This window comes from Dromiciops gliroides, chromosome 4 (assembly GCF_019393635.1).
Source record: "Dromiciops gliroides isolate mDroGli1 chromosome 4, mDroGli1.pri, whole genome shotgun sequence".
In the NCBI taxonomy this organism is placed as follows: Eukaryota; Metazoa; Chordata; class Mammalia; order Microbiotheria; family Microbiotheriidae; genus Dromiciops; species Dromiciops gliroides.
This window is the reverse complement of record NC_057864.1, coordinates 297,417,741-297,435,224: the sequence shown is the minus strand read 5'-3', so window position 1 is coordinate 297,435,224 and position 17,484 is coordinate 297,417,741. Positions and strand designations below refer to the sequence as shown.

The following is a 17,484-nucleotide window of genomic DNA, read 5'->3' as shown; positions in this document are numbered from 1 at the left end:
AAGTTGGTGCAGGCTCTAGGGTAGAGATCATTAGTTGGGCCTAAGGCCCCTGCCAGATCCTTGGTTCATTGAATTATAGAGCATCCAAAAACAATTCACATATCAAATTCAAAGGCCATGGATAGCATCCAAAGAAATGTTTCTGAAAAACCAATTTCATATTGTTTTAAGTATGTGCTCCCATTCGATATTCACAAAAAGAGAAATTAATTGGCCCTCATTAAACAAAGTTATCTTACAATGTATATCCCAAGGACTGTTAAACGTGGGTTCTGGGGAGAAAGGAAGGAGAATTTCAATGAGGGAAAACTTAGAGCCACATTTTAACTCAGGAATATGCTGATGTTATCTTTTTTTAATAGGTTGAAAATGCACTTACCAACAGTGGGTATTGGAGTGACAGGGAGACTCCATGAACTTTTGCCCTTGTTCTAATTTAAGCTCTCTTCTAGGGTGTTCATGTGTGTGATTTTTTTTGAAGTCTCAGCAGGTGCTGCTAGCTTCTCTCCACTTCCCTTCACATCCACTCCTAATGGCTCACTTCTCAACAAACTTTTCAATGACACAAAGACTCCTGTGAAGGTGAGGATGTCCTGATATCTTATCTAGCTGTTCATTTTGCCTGCTTTTTGTGCTTTAGAGGAAAAAATGGATTGGCAATTCACAACTATTAGTGATGCCTATTTGTTCCCTCAATTAAAATAGGAAGATTTTGTTCTGTTCGCTAATTATATATATATATTTTTTTGCTCATGACTAAGAGAAAATTAGGTTCACTGTACTTGATTTGAAAGGAAATAACCATAGAGGAAGAATAAGAAGCAACTTCACTATCATATCACCCTATCATTCAATTTTGGACTGATAAACCCCACCCCAATGTTATCACAGTGCCTTAAACATAGCCAATATACCTGAGATCTAAGAAAATGCCTTCTTTCAATCTCCAGACGCCTCTCATTAGATAGGGCTTAAACAGGGGTATAAATCATCATATTTCTTTCTACTTACCTGTTTTATCTTCATATTTGTATACTCAGGAGCTGGTATATAGTATACACAAAAAATACTGCTGATTGAATGATTGATTGATTGATTCCACTGAGAAAAAATTAGGTACTGCTTCCATGTTTGACCCTCATATACCAAATTTCAGGGGGGCTTTTTAAGTTTTCTAGGCCTTCTCAGATTGAGGCATAAATCCAATGAAATCATGGTTACTGCTTAAGCTAACACTTTTGCAGAATCCTCAAGCATATAGTTCAACTTTTCAGGGAAACAGTGTTGATCTCAGTGATCTGCTAACCAACGTCCAATGCCATATTCTTAAGATCCAACCCCTGTCTTGCTCTATGCCCTAGAAAGCTAATGGAATCACAGAGCAATGAGAGAACCACGCCAGTTCCATATCCAAAGGTAGACCTACTTGCTCAGAGGTGTGCTGCTATTTTTAGACACTCCAGCCAAAGCTTCCAGTTGTGACCCAAATATGCCATTCTCCCTAAGAGTGCCTTTTAAGCCAACTTTTGACTTGAAGGTGCTTTACAGCCAATTTTAATATTAAGTTCAAGTTTGAACAGTCTCATTATATAGACCCAGGCTTCTCTTTCATTTGCACAGTGGTCCAATGTAATCATCGTTACAGCATAAGCAAACAGTATTGATAAAGCCTCAATGTAGACATGACTATACCGGCTTCTACAAAGGGAATAAATCTATTCTCCATTAGCTCTGAATCACAAACAAATTACATTGCTCTCTAAAGACAGCTAAAAATTATTCCAAATTCACCCCCCCCACAACAAAGTCCATTTCTCATTCCACAGAACTCCATCTCTAAGTCCACTGAAGTTTCTGGAATTATTTTTTTTCTGACCACTCCAATATTTAGAGCCATCCCAAAGATTTTGCTGTTGGTTTATGCTAAACAAAATCTACCTCTTTTTTCCATAGGACATAGAAACTGAAATCACTAATGTCATATCAGAAGAACCAGAGGAAGAGATGTTAGAATTTAGTGTCAACCTAGCAAATCAGAAGTTTAAGGCAGAACTGAATGACCCAAAGTCCCCACATTACCAGGAATTAGCAGCAAAATTTCAGCACCAGGTAAGTAGGTTCACCTTTTAGTGAATCACAGCTGATAATATAACAGTTAGAGGAATAGGTTTTTACCATAGACCAAATACATAACATTCCAAAGTTATAAGGAAAGAGATGGGGGGAACTCTAGTGTTCTTTTATTATAAGAAATTAAGTATATTTTATTTGAAGAAATATTCTAAGTTAATGGAGAAAGTTTGGAGGGAGGTCCACAAATACCTATATTTTCCTTTGTTTCAAACATCTTGGGCTTTGTGTTATGGAATCAAGTCAACTCAACAAGCAAATTTTGATTTGGTTCAAATGGTTTTTAGTCATGTCTGATTCTTTATGACCCCATTTGGGGTTTTCTTGGCAAAGATACTGGGGTGTTTCATCATCTCCTTTTCCAGGTCATTTTTAGAAATGAGGAACTGGAACAAACAGGGTAAAGTGACTTAGACAGGGTCCCACAACTAGTAAGTTTCTGAGGCCAGATCTGAACTTAGGAAGATGAAACTTTCTGACCCTAGGCTCAGTGCTCTATCCACTGCACCACTTAGCTGTCCCTTCATATTTATTAAAAATGTGTTGGGGGCAGCTAGGTGGTGCAGTGGATAAAGCACCGGCCCTGGATTCAGGAAGACCTGAGATAAAATCCAGCCTCAGACACTTGACACTTACTATCTGTGTGACCCTGGGCAAGTCACTTAACCCTCATTGCCCCACCCCCCCAAAAAATGTATTAAGTGGGGACGGCTAGGGTGGCGCAGTGGATAGAGCACCTGCCCTGGATTCAGGAGGGCCTGAGTTCAAATCTGGCCTCAGACACTTGACACTTACTAGCTGGGTGACCCTGCGCAAGTCACTTAACCCCCATTGCCCCACAAAAAAAATTTATTAAGTACTTACTATAAGCCAAGCATTTGTCTAAGAATTGGGGATGAAAACAAAGGCAACAAGGAGTCCCTGCTTCAAGGAGTTCATATTTTAATAGTGGAAACAACATGCAAACAGATAAGTATAGATATTACATATATATATATATATATATACACAGAGAGAGAGAGAGAGAGAGAGAGAGAGAGAGAGAGAGATGAAGACAGAAATGATAGAGATGGAGACACAGACACAGAGAAAGAGATAGAGACACAGAGAGAGACACGGAGAGATACACTGTCAATAGGATACATTGGAGATAATCACAGAAGTAAGGGATTGTAAGATTAAGAGGGACCAGGAAAGATTTCTTGTAGTAGGTGGAACTTTAGCTGAGATTTAAAGGAAGTCAGGAAGTAGGGATGAGGAAGGAAAGCATTCTGGGCTAGGGAGTAGCCAGTGAAGCTACAGAGTTGGGAGATGGAATGTTGAGTGCTGGGAAGTACAATGAGCCCAGTGTCTCTGGATCATTAAGTAAGAAAAGGAGAGAGAAAAGGCTAGAAAGGTGAAAAGGTGTTGCATTGCATGTCTATCTTCCCAAGAAAGTGTATGTTAAATTCCACCTAATGTCCTTGCTTAAGAATAAAGTGATAGGACTTAAAGAGTAGCTTTCTTAGTCTAAGAATAAAATTATTCCTAGAAAGGAGAGAAGAACTATTGATTAAAGAAATGTAAACTAAAACAACTCTGAGGTGCCACCTTATACCTTTCAGATTAGCTAATATACGGAAAAGGAAAATAATAAATTTTAGAGAGGATATGGGAAAATTGAAACATGAATATGCTGTTGGTGGAGTCATGAACTGATCCAATAATTGTGGGAAGAGAATTTGGAACTATGTCCAAAGGGCAATCAACCTGTGTATACCCTGTGATCTACTAGGTCGGTATCCCAAAGAGATCATAAAAAAGGGGAAAAGACCTACATGCGCAAAAATATTTATAGCAGCTCTTTTTTGTGGTGGCAAAGAATTGGAAATTATGGTGATGTCCATCAGTTGGGAAATGGCTGAGCAAGTGGTATGTGATTTTGATGGAATACTATTGTGCTATAAGAAATGATGAGCAGGCTGTTCTCAGAAAAAGCTAGAAAAACTTACATGAACTGATGCAAAGTGGAGTGAGCAGAACCAGGAGAACACTATACACAGTAATAGCAATATTGTATGATGATCAGCTGTGAATGACAGCTCTTCTCAGCTATACAGTGATCCAAGACAATCACAAAAGACTTATGATGGAAAATGCTATCCAAGTCCAGAGAAACTGATGAGGTCTAAATGCATATCAAAGCATATACCATTTTCACTTTTTTCACGGTTTTTTCCTTTTGATCTGTTTCTTCTTTCACAACTTGACGAATATAGAAAAATGTTTTACATGATTACACATATATAACCTATATCAAATTGCTTGAAATTTTAAGGAAGGGAGGAGGTGAGGGAGGGAGAGAGAAAAATTTGGAACTAATTTTTTTAAATGAACATTAAAAATTGTATTTACATGTAATTGGGGAAAATAAAATGCTATTTTTAAAGGAGGGAGGAAATAATCCATTAAAAAAAACAACAAGAAAATATACTTGCTCTCCAAAATAGAGAAATAGGTACAGAATTTGCATCTGGTTTAACAAATGTGCCCAAAGCGGTCAACCCAGAGGAAGTCCTAGTATAACAGTTGTCTTCTGTGCTCTGCTAGTAGTACCTTGCAATCTATCCAGTCAGTTTGATATATCTTATAAACTTATTTGGCCATGCTTTCTGTGTGGTAAGTGGAAGACAGGCATATTTCTCTCTATTTTACTCATTACCAAGTAGAAGTAAAAGAGGCAACATATATTAAGTTTGGAGTCTGCAAGACCTGATACATATTAGTTGCATAACCATGGCATTATTTACCCTCTCAGTATCCAGACATTTTAGGAATATACATTTGAAGCAAATTGTTAATCTGTAGTAATGTAGAGAATGTCCATACTGGGAATTCGTTATACTATATCACAAGTCTTAACCATCCCCTTCCTCCATCCTACAAAAATGCTAGCTCAGTGGCACACTGAAAAGAGTATTGGGCTTGGAGTCAGGAAGATCAGAGTTTAAATTCTGACTCATACACTCACTGTGTGACTATGGGCAAGTCACTTAATGTCTCTGGACCTCAATATCCTTATCTGTAAAATGAGATGTTTGATCTCAATAATTTCAAGGTGCTCTAAATCTATAATATTATGATTTAACTTGCTGAAGATTTCCCAGTGACTCAAAAAGTATTCTATAATTTATACTGAAGCAGTGAGACTCCTTAACCATTAACTAATAGTTTCTAAATGTCTACGGTAAATAATTGCTTCAATAGGGCTACCAGTATATGATAGTAAGAGGATATTTGCTCCAAGCTTTTCCTTCTTAAAACATCAAAGGCTAGTAACCATTCAACTACAGGATAAAAGGACATGCAGAAGAATCTGACATTCTAAACTTTATTCTTTAAGTTACTCACTTGCTTTTGGCTTCAGAAAAAAACTGCAAAAAATAATTCAAAATGCATTTGTTGGCCCCTCCAACTATACTATTATCTCCAACACTATACTATGATCTAGGAATACAACAAAAATATTGGAGGAATTTACTTTCCACTGGCACCACACATACACAGTTTCATAGATTTTGAGTCGCAAAGGACCTTAGAAGTCATCTAGTCCAACCACTTCATTTTATAGTTGATGAAACTGAGGCCCAAAAAGGTTTAATGACTTGCCCAAGGCCACATAGGTAGTAAGTGGCAGTTCCAGGATTTGAATCCAAGACTTCCAAATCTAAAACTAACACTCTCTGGTGCACTACACTGAAAACAAAATTAGGCTGCATTATCAAGATGGACCAACAGCTGAAATGCAGATTGAGCCTTGAAGGAATATGAAGATACTGAGAGGCAAGAATGAGGAGGCATGTATTCTAGGCATGAGGAAGGGCTTAAGAAACCATATGGAGATAGAGTACTGAGTTTGGAAAAGAGATAATAGCCCTCCTTGTATATTTAGAATGGAGAGTCTGAAAAAGGGGATTATATAAAATCTGGATGGAAAGGCATCAGGCAGCCAGACTATAGAGGCCCCTAAGTGCCTGCCTAAGTATTTATAGTCTTTCTTATAGGCAATGAAAAGTCACTGATAGTCCTTGAATAAAGAAGTAACATAGACCTGTATCTTGAGAAAATTATTTTGATGACTGTGTAGAAGACACATTAGATAAGGAAGAGACTAGAGGCAGTGACACAAATAAGGAAGCTCCTACAGATGTCAACATGGCTGGTTAGATGGAAAGAAGGGAAAGTTGCAATAAAAAGTTTCATATCTGATTGGACATAAAGGGGGAGGAAGACAGAAGAGTCGAGGAAGACTCCAAGCTTATTAATTTGAGTGACTAAGGGGATGGTTATGCCCTCAATAAAAATAGGGAAATTTGGAGAGTTTGTGGGTAAAATAATGAGTTCTATTTTGATTTACAAAATACTTATAAGGCATTCAAGAGAAGATATTCAACATATAGTTGATGATGTATGGTTAAAAAGGTCAGGAGAGAAATTGAGGCTGGACATCAGATTTGGAAATCAATTGCATAGATTTGATACCTGAACTGAAGCTGACTTGTGAGATAGGCAAGGAAATACACATAAAAAGAGAAGAGGACCTGAGAGAGACCTGGGGAACACCCATGCTAAAAAGACAGGCATTTACATGTAACTTCTAATTCCCTAAAACTGAATGTATCTAATATATGTGCATGATAAAACAAAGTATGGATAGCAAATTAGTAAGACAGGGATAGAGCTTAGCAAGAGAAGGAGAAGGAAGTTTATTGTGGCTTTCAAGGTACCTAGGAAGTGAGGAGAGTGAAGATGCCCATAGATTGCCAGGACATTTGTCCAAGGGAGTTAATAACAATAAAAAAAGACCAAGAATTTTGCTTCCAGCAAGTATGGAGAGTACAGAGGATTTTAAAGTGATTTTCATAGACTGTGCAATGTTTATATTTCTGCTATTGCCAAGTAGCTTTTATCTCTTTTCAATACACAGGCAGGTCTACCTCCTAGAAGAGACTGGAGGATCACAGATTTAAAGTTGAAAGGGACCTTGGAATATATCTAGCCCCACCCTTTCATTTTATAAGTAAAATGATGTCCAGAGAAGTTAAGTAACTTGCCCAAGATCTCCCATGAAGTAAGGGGCAGAGATGGGATTTGAACACAGGTTCCAAATCTCTCTCTTTTTCTACAATGAACCACTCACTTCCTTGGTTTTCAGAGAAAATGAAATAGTCCTTAAAACTGCAAACATAGACACACACACACGTGTGTGTGTGTGTGTGTGTGTGTGTGTGTGTGTGTGTGTGCCTTTACTATTAAAACAAAGAAAAAGGATCTGAAGAGATCAAAGGAAATCCTTGCCTGTGTGAAGAGGTCTAAGAGTGGAAGAAGCATACACAGAAAAATGGAACTACCAAGCACTTGGAGTTGAGAAACAGATATAAGATTCATCCTAGAGAAGAACCAGTTGTTTGTCCTTCCTAGAATGATAATTTAGATCCACAGATGCAGTCCTATAAAAGATTATCAAATAAAGATGAGAAGTATAAAGTAGTCTTAGTTATAAACTCATCTTTCAAAAAGTGGAAAAACCAGGAAGGAGAAATTATGTTCAAGATTTGAGTCTTTCCAATAAAGAGGAACTGTTTGCTGGAGTGTAAATGATGGGAAGCTTAGGGGAAAGTGACCACTCCACTTTAGAATGTTGTGTTAGAAGAGAGAAAAGTTGGGCATAGTCTGAAATGCATCTTAGTTTTGGGAAAAGTTGATTTCAAAGCATTCTGATATAGAGTAGGTAGGATCTCACAGATTAAAATTCTACAGGGGAACTCAACCTAGGAAGGATGGATGATAAACTATCAAGAACAGAAAATCTGAGGATACATAGGAAATTCATCAACCAGGTTAGATTTTTTTTAAAGATATGTATAGAAGATAGAAGTAAGGACAGGTAATGAAAGATAAATATCAAGTGTGACACCATCTTCTAAGCATAGTATCAGCAGTACTAAAGCTCAAAATGAGCTGAAGCTGATGATGAAAGCTAAGGATAACAGAAAGGGTTGCTAGGGTCAGGAGGATGGATTATGTCTATTGAGGAAGATCAAAGAAAGGAAAGAACTCTACCACTCTAGGGTTGGATGAAAAGATAATAACTGTCTACAAAGAGAAGGCAGAACTGCTGAACTCTTTCATGGCTTCTGTTTTCCTGGGTAAAGATAATGACTTCTTGACTGGAAAAGACTGAACAAAAATGGCTAATAGGAAATTGATAACCAAAATAAGTTAGCACATAGCAAGAGAATACTGATCTGCCCTGGATAATTTAAAGTAACCTAGCTCAGAAGTAGGGGACTGAAAGAATGGGCAGATGGGAGTGCTAATGCTTTGTCTTTGATCTTTGAGGGATCATGGAAGACTGGAGAAGGACATATGTTGTACTAGTTTCCAAAAAAGGGAAGAAAATGGAAACTGAAAAGTATAATCAGGGAGCCTAACTTCAATTCCTGGAATAAATTTGGAATTCATTACTTTTTAAAATAAATTTTATTGCTATATTTTATTTTTATATCGCCTTAATTTCCTCCTGTATTCCTCCCACTCCCTCTTCCCATAGAGCCGCTCTTTATAACATAGACTTTTTCTAAGGAAAAAACTAAAAGAAGAAAAAGAGAAAAAAGTCAGAAAACTAATCAATATATTAAAAAATGGACAATTTATGCAATATTCTACACCTGTGGACCTCACATACACATGTACACATATGGAATGGGGCTGGGGCAGGAGTTGTATCATTTACTTGAAGGGATGGTTAGAGAATATATGGAAATGGTGATCAATCAATCAAGAAGTATTTATTAGATACCTACCATATATCAGGAATAGCGCTAGGTTCTAGGGATACAAATAGAGTAAATAAAAGCAATCATATTTACAAGGAGTTTAATAGGAGAGAACACAAGGATATACTTAGGTATATACAGAATAAATATGAAGAAAATAAATTCAAAGTATTTGTATTATAGGAAGACAGAGGACTAAAATCGAGAGGTTCAGGAAAGGCTTCATGTCAAGGTGGCACTTGAGATGTGTCTTGAAAGAAAAGATGGTTATTATCTTTTTGATCAAATGCTTGCATAGAAAGTCATAGCTCTCAGATAATGGTCTTTTTGTACTTTACCTTCATCAGGGCACATCAGCTGTATTGAACTCAGCTCTGTGAAGGACATTGACAAACGAGAGTGTCCAGACAAAGGCAAACAGGGTGGTAAAGGGGCTCTTTCATGTTGAGGGAATAGGGATCTTCAAGTTTCCGAATGCAATCAACTAAAAGAGGTATTCAATTTTTTCTACTTGGCCCTAGAGAGCAAAATTAGGAATAATGAGTACAAGTTGCAGAGACAAACTTAGTCTTCTTGTAGATCAAAAACTTTCAATTAGTCCTATGCAAGAGTAGAATGAATTGCCTCAGGAGGTCATGGGTCCCTCTTCACTAGGGATCCATCAGTTAAAGTTAGATGACTATATTGTATAGGTTGTATTATATGTCTGTATACCCATAGACACATAGAAGAAAGGAAGGAAGAGGGAGAAAGAGAGAGAGGGAAGAAGGAAGGAAGGAAAGAAGGAAGGAAGGAAGAGAGAGAGAGAGAGAGAGAGAGAGAGAGAGAGAGAGAGAGAGAGAGAGAGAGAACTTTTACAGGTAAACTGTAGAGGCAATTCCTATTCAGGGACTTTTTGAACTAGATAACCTCTGAAGCACCTTCCAACTGAAATTCTGAGAGGCAGAGAATTGATCCACAAGTATTTATTAAGCATTTACTATGTACTGGATACCATGTTAAGGGTGAGGTATAAAAAGAAAACAAAAGTCTTTAGCCTCAAGTAGCTGACATTCGAATGGGCGAGCGGGGGGGGGGGGGGGTTGCGGAGAGAATGGAAGGTAATGTCAGAAGGAAGGCGCTAGCAGTACTAGGGACAGGAAAAAACCTCCTATAGAAGGTGAATTTGCCCACCGACTTGAAGGATGCCAGAGAGGCTGAGATTTGGAAGTGAGGAGGAAGGGTATTCCCGGAATGAGGAATTGCTAGTGCAAAGGCATTAAGAGAGGAGATGGAGCCTTTGAAACAGAAGGGTTCCTGGGACAAGTCCAAAGTATCTGGTGCAAGGTCCTCAATGCAAGGCCTTCTGTACCACAGGGAATACATAGTAAGTCCTGGCCAGAATAGTGACTGATTAAAAAATGGCCAAGTGCAGCAAAAATCTTGCCAGTAAAAGATGAAAGCAGTGACCATTAATGAGGCATTGGCAAACATTGGGAGAACACTGGGTTCCCAGGCAGGTGCTTGGGTTGCACTGCCCAAGATAAATTATCCTTTTCATTCAGCCTGATGGCATTTAATTATCATCCAGACAACTCTTGATGGTGGGATAAAATGAAATTCCTTTCCTGAGTCCTAGAACCTAGAAAATAAGGAAAATGGGGCTAAAAAAGGATTTTCCTATCAAAGTATGCCACTGTTAGAGAAACATCATGGTGTAGTAGAAGACACTCAGAGTTAGAAGAGGTGGGCAGGATTTTTCTCCTCCAATATTTCTTAACTATGTGATAGCAGCAGTCTTCAAAAATTCAAAATTGTGTCACTTGCAAGGAGATTTGTTCTCCTTGAGCCCAGGGAGCAGAACTGGGAGTCAGGCATGGAAATTTCAAAAATGCAAACTCAGAGTTAGGGGAAGGAATAAGCTTTGCCTAGCTAATATAAAAGCAAGCAAGATATCCCTGTGATGTTCTCAACCATACAATAGTTGACTCCCGATATTTGCTGTTACGTGGAAGAAGAATGAGACTTTTTTCAGCTTGACCTCAAAGGGCAGAACCCAGAGCACTGAGTGGAAGACTGTCTCTGGGATTCCTTCTAAATCTTGAGATTTCTGTTACTTATCAATCATAATAAGCAAACAAATACCCTGAGCCACCAGTGAAGAAAATTAGTGGAGCATGGTAGAAAAAAGAATAGACCGAATCAGATGACTTAGAGTCTCCTAATTCTGCCACTAACTGGATGTGTAACTAGATGAGGGTTAAGGGACTTGTCTAGGGTCACACAGCTAGTAAGTATCAAGTGTCTGAGGCCAGATTTGAACTCAGGTTCTCCTGAATCCAAGACTGGTGCTTTATCCTAGAGTCTCCTCATTCTGCCACTAACTAGATGTGTAACTGGACTAAATCAGCTCCCTCCCGTTTGCCTCAGTTTTCTTATCTGCAAAATGGAGGGACATATCAGATGAACTCAGTTTTAGCTTTGAATCTATGGAAATGCTCCTGTATGGATGTCATTTTTTAAAAATTGTTATTAATGAGGGAGTGTTGTTTTTGTGCACTCTGAAAACGCCACTAGCTAAAGAAAGGAAAATTCTGAGAAATCCAAAGAGATGTCTTTTGCCCTCCCCCCTTTTTCCTTTTATACTATCATTGACACACTCATAAAAAAGAAACCCTCTGGCTCTCAATATCAGTTGCCCTCCCAGATAGGTCAGTTATGTCAACATGCCCCACATCCCTCAAAAGCTGGATAGTAGAAAGCCAATCAGCTTAGCATTAGCCCCACTGCAGCATTGGAACAAGTCATCTGAGCCTAATCAGGAATTAATGGACAGCATTTGGTAGTAATTTAATTTCCATAACAAACCTAATGAGCAATTTGATACAAGTGCCCAAAAGGAACTGGCAGCTATTATCTGGAGGCCCTTACTTTCTTCACAAGTTCACCCAGCTGCTTCTTCAGGTCATCTTGTCACCAGTTATGATTTTCCTGTTGCATAATAAGTAGAAAATAGTAATGAAAACAATAATAATAATAATAATAATAATAATGGCTCACATCTTTATCCTATACTTTTGAGGTTTTCAAAGCACTTTTTCATAAAAGTAAATATAAGTGGTACTGTTGGCAGGTAGACCGCACAATGGATAGTGCACTGAACCTGGAATCAGGAAGACCCAAGTTCAGATCTGGCCTCAGACACATACTAGCTGAGTGACTCTAGTCAAGTGATGGAACTTCTGTCTGCCTCAGTTTCCTCTACTGTAAAATTGGAATAATAATAGCACCTGCCTCTTGTAGTTGTTGTGAGGATCAAATGAGATATTTGCAAAGCACTATATAAATGTTGACTGTCATTATTATTGTTGTTGTTGTTATTACATATTATAATATTATTATTATCTGCCTTGTATTTTCCACATTTTACAGATAGGGAGATTTAAGCTCATAGAGGTTAATGATTGTCTCAGGATTACACAATTATCAAGTATTAAAAGTAGGATTCCTCAAACAGGTCTTCTTTAATCAGTGACTTATTTTTCCACTTACAGTATTATTTCGAGGGGAAGAAGAGAGAAGTGGAGTGTAGAGCATATGAATCAGCCCAGTGATTACATCCAAATTGAAAGCTCCCAATGAGGAATTCCATCTACTGACACAGATTTTCATTTTCCCTACAACATACAACATTAGAAAATTGTCTAGGGGCACTGAGAGACTAAGCAACTTAATCAAGATTGCATAGCCAGTCTATGTTAGATATACTGGGAAACTTTTCCAGATTCTGGGGCTCACAGGTGGTCAGGATGGGTCAAATAGGTGAGCTTTCACCTTATCTTGCCAGGGCCCAATACTCCACTTGACAGTAGTCAATTTCTCCTCTTCCTTTCCAGCATTCCATTCTGTTTTGTCATCCCCTGTTAGAATATAAGCTTCTTGAGGGAAGGGACTGTCTTATTTGCTTGTGTTGGCATGTCCAACATTTAGCACAATGCTTGACTTATAGTAAGCATTTAATAAGTACTTTATCTGAGGGTCTACATGGAAAAGCAAAGAAAGGTGCCAAAAATTCTTCATGGCCTAGATTTGTCATTTATCTCAACTCCTCTGAGTCAATCTCCAAGCTCTAAATCCTATCATAGATATAATAAGCAGGTTAACATTCACTCACTTTTGTTCAGCACTTCACATGTTGGGGTATCTTTCATCTGTAAACTGGACCAAGAGGCAATTACCAGATTCTAGAGTGTCCTAGAACCTAACATACAGGTCAGTTAATATAAATGCAGTCTGAAGTTCAAAATGTATGACTTGGGGATTAGCTGCATTACTGTTCTGTTCAAGCAGCATGGATAATTGAGAGTGACTAATTACTCATTTTGGTAACAATGCAGCCTCCTGCTGTTGTGTTTGCAAACACTGCAATGAGAATGAAATGATGATATACACAAAGGATGGTGAAATGTCAAATCAATTAAGAAAATGCCTTACAAAGTACAAGGAAGCCAAAATTCCAAAGTTATTTTCCACAGCATCTGATATCACTGAGCCATATTTTTTTTTTATGTTTGGTATACATCTCCACATTAAGGCGAGTTATAACAACACATAATTATTCTAGACTTAATAAGGGTGATTCTCAGAATATTATGCCTATCTCCTATGTATATAAATAAAAACCTAGTAGCCAAGCACCAGCAAGAATCACCTATAAATGTATTCATAGCTTATTCAGAAAAAAACATTCCAGAAGACCAGGGCAGATCATAGATTACTCAGAGAATTAAAACAGGAAAAACAATAGCAAGGAAAAAAAAACCTTTGGACTGGATTTGGAAGAGTTATAACAAATCCAAGTGTTTTGGACTTAAGTATCATATCAGTTCTCCTTTCCTTATTGATTTATTATGCTAATGATTATGTAGTTGTTGTTATTTGTCCTTCATTCTCTAAGAGGACCATGATACCAGGATGATGTTATGACATGCTAATGATAGGACCTACCTCTCAGGATTGTTGTTGAGATAATATTTATAAAATGTGAAACACAGTACCTAGCACATAGTAGGTGCTACTTATATGCTTATTTCCTTTCTTCCTTATTTTGCCTTCCTTCCTATTAGATAACTTTCCAAGAGTTATTTAAGTCTTGCATCTCCCTAAATCATCCAAAAAGTTCTCCAGGCAGGTGTTCCAAGTTACAGGAGGCTTAGAAGACTAAAAGAAGGATCTCACAAAATGATTCTCTCTCTCTCTCTCTCTCTCTCTCTCTCTCTCTCTCTCTCTCTCTCTCTCTCCAGATGCAAAAAATATTTAAGACACTTCCAGGATTCCAAGAAATCCATGTATTGGGATTTAGGTAAGTATGAAAATCTAACTCTCTCATTTAGTGTTTTCCTGACCTTCTCCCTACTTTTTTTGTGTCTGCTTTTTTCTAAAAGCTATATCAATACAAAACACACATTATTCATTCCAACATTTGGATCAGTCTTATCTTAAAGATAAGATGCATTCTGGATAGCTAGATTTCCACAGAAGAACAGGAGTCTGGGTCACTTTGATATAAACTGAGTTCCTTCTGCCCTAAGGAAAGCACTCTATCTAGACTTTTCAACCATGATATCCTGGCAATATTCTTAATGATCCCCCTATAAAATTGGCTCATATGAGATGGCTCAAATAAGGATAGGAAGGCCTCTTTGGCCTGTAGCTTGGAGAATTATCATGCAACCAGATTTTCCAAATCCCTTACAAGAATACCACCATCTGTAAGTCCCATCAGGCGAAAGGAAAGGATGAAACCATCTTCCAACTGCCCTCACCATCAGCATTCTGGCGCATGGACCCACAGCTGATGAAAGCAGCCTTGTTTCTATCCATTAGTATCAAAACACACTAATGTAGTGGGTGGTTTTGGGCAAGACTTTTTGAAGCCATTCATTATGCCAAGCATCCATCTCACACCACCCCTCAGATGGGTTCACAATTTGCTATTTTAAAAATCCACTGCAGGTTTACAATTCAGCTCCAACATGAACTGAAAATGATTCCCTCTATCTCTCTAAGGTTAACAACAGGGAGAAGAGAGATTGAAGGTAGAGGTAAAGTTCCTTCTTGGCACACTCATTGTCTACTTTTTTAAAAGCCACAGGATACACCAAGTCAGCAGGAATAATACAAGCTCATAAATAGTTTTCTGTGTGTGCTCACTTGGTTGGTTTATTTCTTTCTAAGTTTCCATGCCCCACTGATTTGTGTAACTTCTAGAGAAGGCAATATTAAAAAGTGAATGTAATAAACAGTGAAATCCTTAATATTGACAAAAGTCGCTCATTTGTCTTCATTTCACGATGCTACTCTGTTGCAGTTCATATGAAATTATATGTACGAAACCAAAATAAAAATGGAAAGAATAAAATTCTGAATGTAGGCAAGCTGTTTCTAGACAAGTGCTGCAATGAAATTAGCAGATTTTTCATTTAAAGTTGTTATGGATGGCATAATAAGAAGGAGTCTCATAGGGAACTCAGATATATTGAAGTTGCTAAAATTATCTTCTCCAAAAAATGAAAAAATCATAAAAATTGATAGATAATAATAATAATAATTAGCATTTACATGGCATATAATACCACCTTGGTATATAGTGAATAAAGCTCTAACTTTGGGATCTCTGAAATATACTAGCTGAGTATTACTGGAAAACAGCATTTAACCTCTCATTTTCTTGGGCAAGTTTCTGTTAAGTTATAAAAAAGTTGTCATTGATGGAGAGAGTTTCCGTACCTAGAGTTCCTCACACCATAAAATCACAGACCCAGTCCAGATACACACACACACACACACACACACACACACACCTACAGACCTTTCAGTGCTCAAATATGTGTGTTGTTGTTTGTCCTTCGTTCTTGTAGAGGACCATGACATCAGAAGGTGATGTCATGACTTGCAGTGAATTGGATTTAAGTGAGGTAGGGCTATGGAAAGTCACCAACATCACTCTCTCCTCCAGAGCCATTTGGATTCAGTGTCAAGATATATATGAGGACTATTGGAGATGGCCCTGGGTGTTTAAGGCAATTTGGGTTAAGTGACTTACCTAGGGTCACATAGCTAGTAAAAGTCTGAAGTGAAATTTGAACTCAGGTCCTCCCAACTTCAGGACCAGTGCTCTACACAGGGTGTTCCAAAAGTCTTAGTGAAATTTTAAGCTTAATAGCTTAAGCCTTAATATCTTTAAATTTAATCTTTAAATAAAAACAGAGAAGGAGAACATATGAGAGTATTTTAGAGTTTGTAGAATAGTCCATATGCATTATCTCATTTGATCCTCCAAACAACAGTCAGGTAATACTATTATTCTCATTTTACTCTTGAGGAAACTAAAGCAAACAAAAATTAAGTGACTTGTCCAGGCTCATACCCAATGGGGCTAGATTTGGATTCAGGTCATCTTGACTCCAGACCCATAATTCTATCCACTGTGCCTTCTAGCTGCCTTGAAAAATCAAAGAATGAAAGAAGAAACTTAGATAACAAATTAATATACATATACATTAGGCTACAACTTCCCCCTATGGGATAGAGTCTTTTTAAGAACTAGATATGATTCTTAAAATAGGTTGTAAAAAGAAATGTGAAGATTTTCCTTTGAATCCCATTTTCCTTTGGCCACAGCTACTTTAAAACTTTGTGTGGCAAGCCTTTTAAGTCATGTACTTAGAGAGAAAATGATAATTGTATCTTTGTTTGGGGGGGGTTGTTTTGTTTTTGTGGGGAAATGAAGGTTAAGTGACTTGCCCAGGGTCACACAGCTAGTAGGTGTCATGTGTCTGAGGCCGGATTTGAACTCAGGTCCTCCTGAATCCAGGGCCGGTACTTTATCAACTGTGCCACCTAGCTGCCCCCAATTTTATCTTAATTAATATAAGACTAAGAGAGAAAAAGAATATTAACAGAAACCTCTCTCTTTCATTAATACTGAGTACTTATTCAAGTTATGGGCACGACCCCGTCTTCTCAAAGGCATTTCCAGTGTAGCACAAGCTCTGGCAGCTCTCACTGAGCTAGGAAGGCATGGAATATTGGCCCCTTAATGGACTACATGCCTATAATGTTCAGGCCAGGTCCTACCATCTGCAAAGGCAGCATGGGACTGAATGCCTGTTGTCCAAAGACGAGCCTCACTAATTCCATAGAATCTCACTCCATCATTAGGTTGCCCACAAACTGATGAATTTTTCAAGCAAAGCATCCCAAAAGAACAATTAAGCCAAGGAGGGTTAAAAGCTATATAGATGAAATTATAGCTCATAGGATCATAGACTTCGAGCTGCAAGGGGACATGAGTGGCCTTCTAACCTACCCTCTCACTTTAGATATAAGAAACAAGTAGAGATTTTAAGGCATTTGACCAAAAAGACACAGGTGACAGATCTGGGACTGAGACCCAGGTCATCTGACTCCAAAGCATTCTCTTGGGGTCAGATCCACCAAGAGACATTACACCAAGTAAGTTTCTTAGTACTTTAAATATAGAAAATTTCATTAA

General features: G+C 37.9%; 1 protein-coding gene across 1 annotated transcript in view; it reads left to right on the top strand.

Annotated features, from left to right (window-relative positions):
• Nucleotides 1-17,484, top strand: part of IMPG1 (interphotoreceptor matrix proteoglycan 1) — a 168,580-nt gene that overhangs the window by 53,799 nt on the left and 97,297 nt on the right. The window contains exons 8-10 of the mRNA XM_044003434.1: nucleotides 482-582; nucleotides 1,954-2,109; nucleotides 14,231-14,289. Coding sequence (XP_043859369.1) covers nucleotides 482-582; nucleotides 1,954-2,109; nucleotides 14,231-14,289 — 316 coding nt within the window. The remainder of the gene's footprint in view (nucleotides 1-481; nucleotides 583-1,953; nucleotides 2,110-14,230; nucleotides 14,290-17,484) is intronic.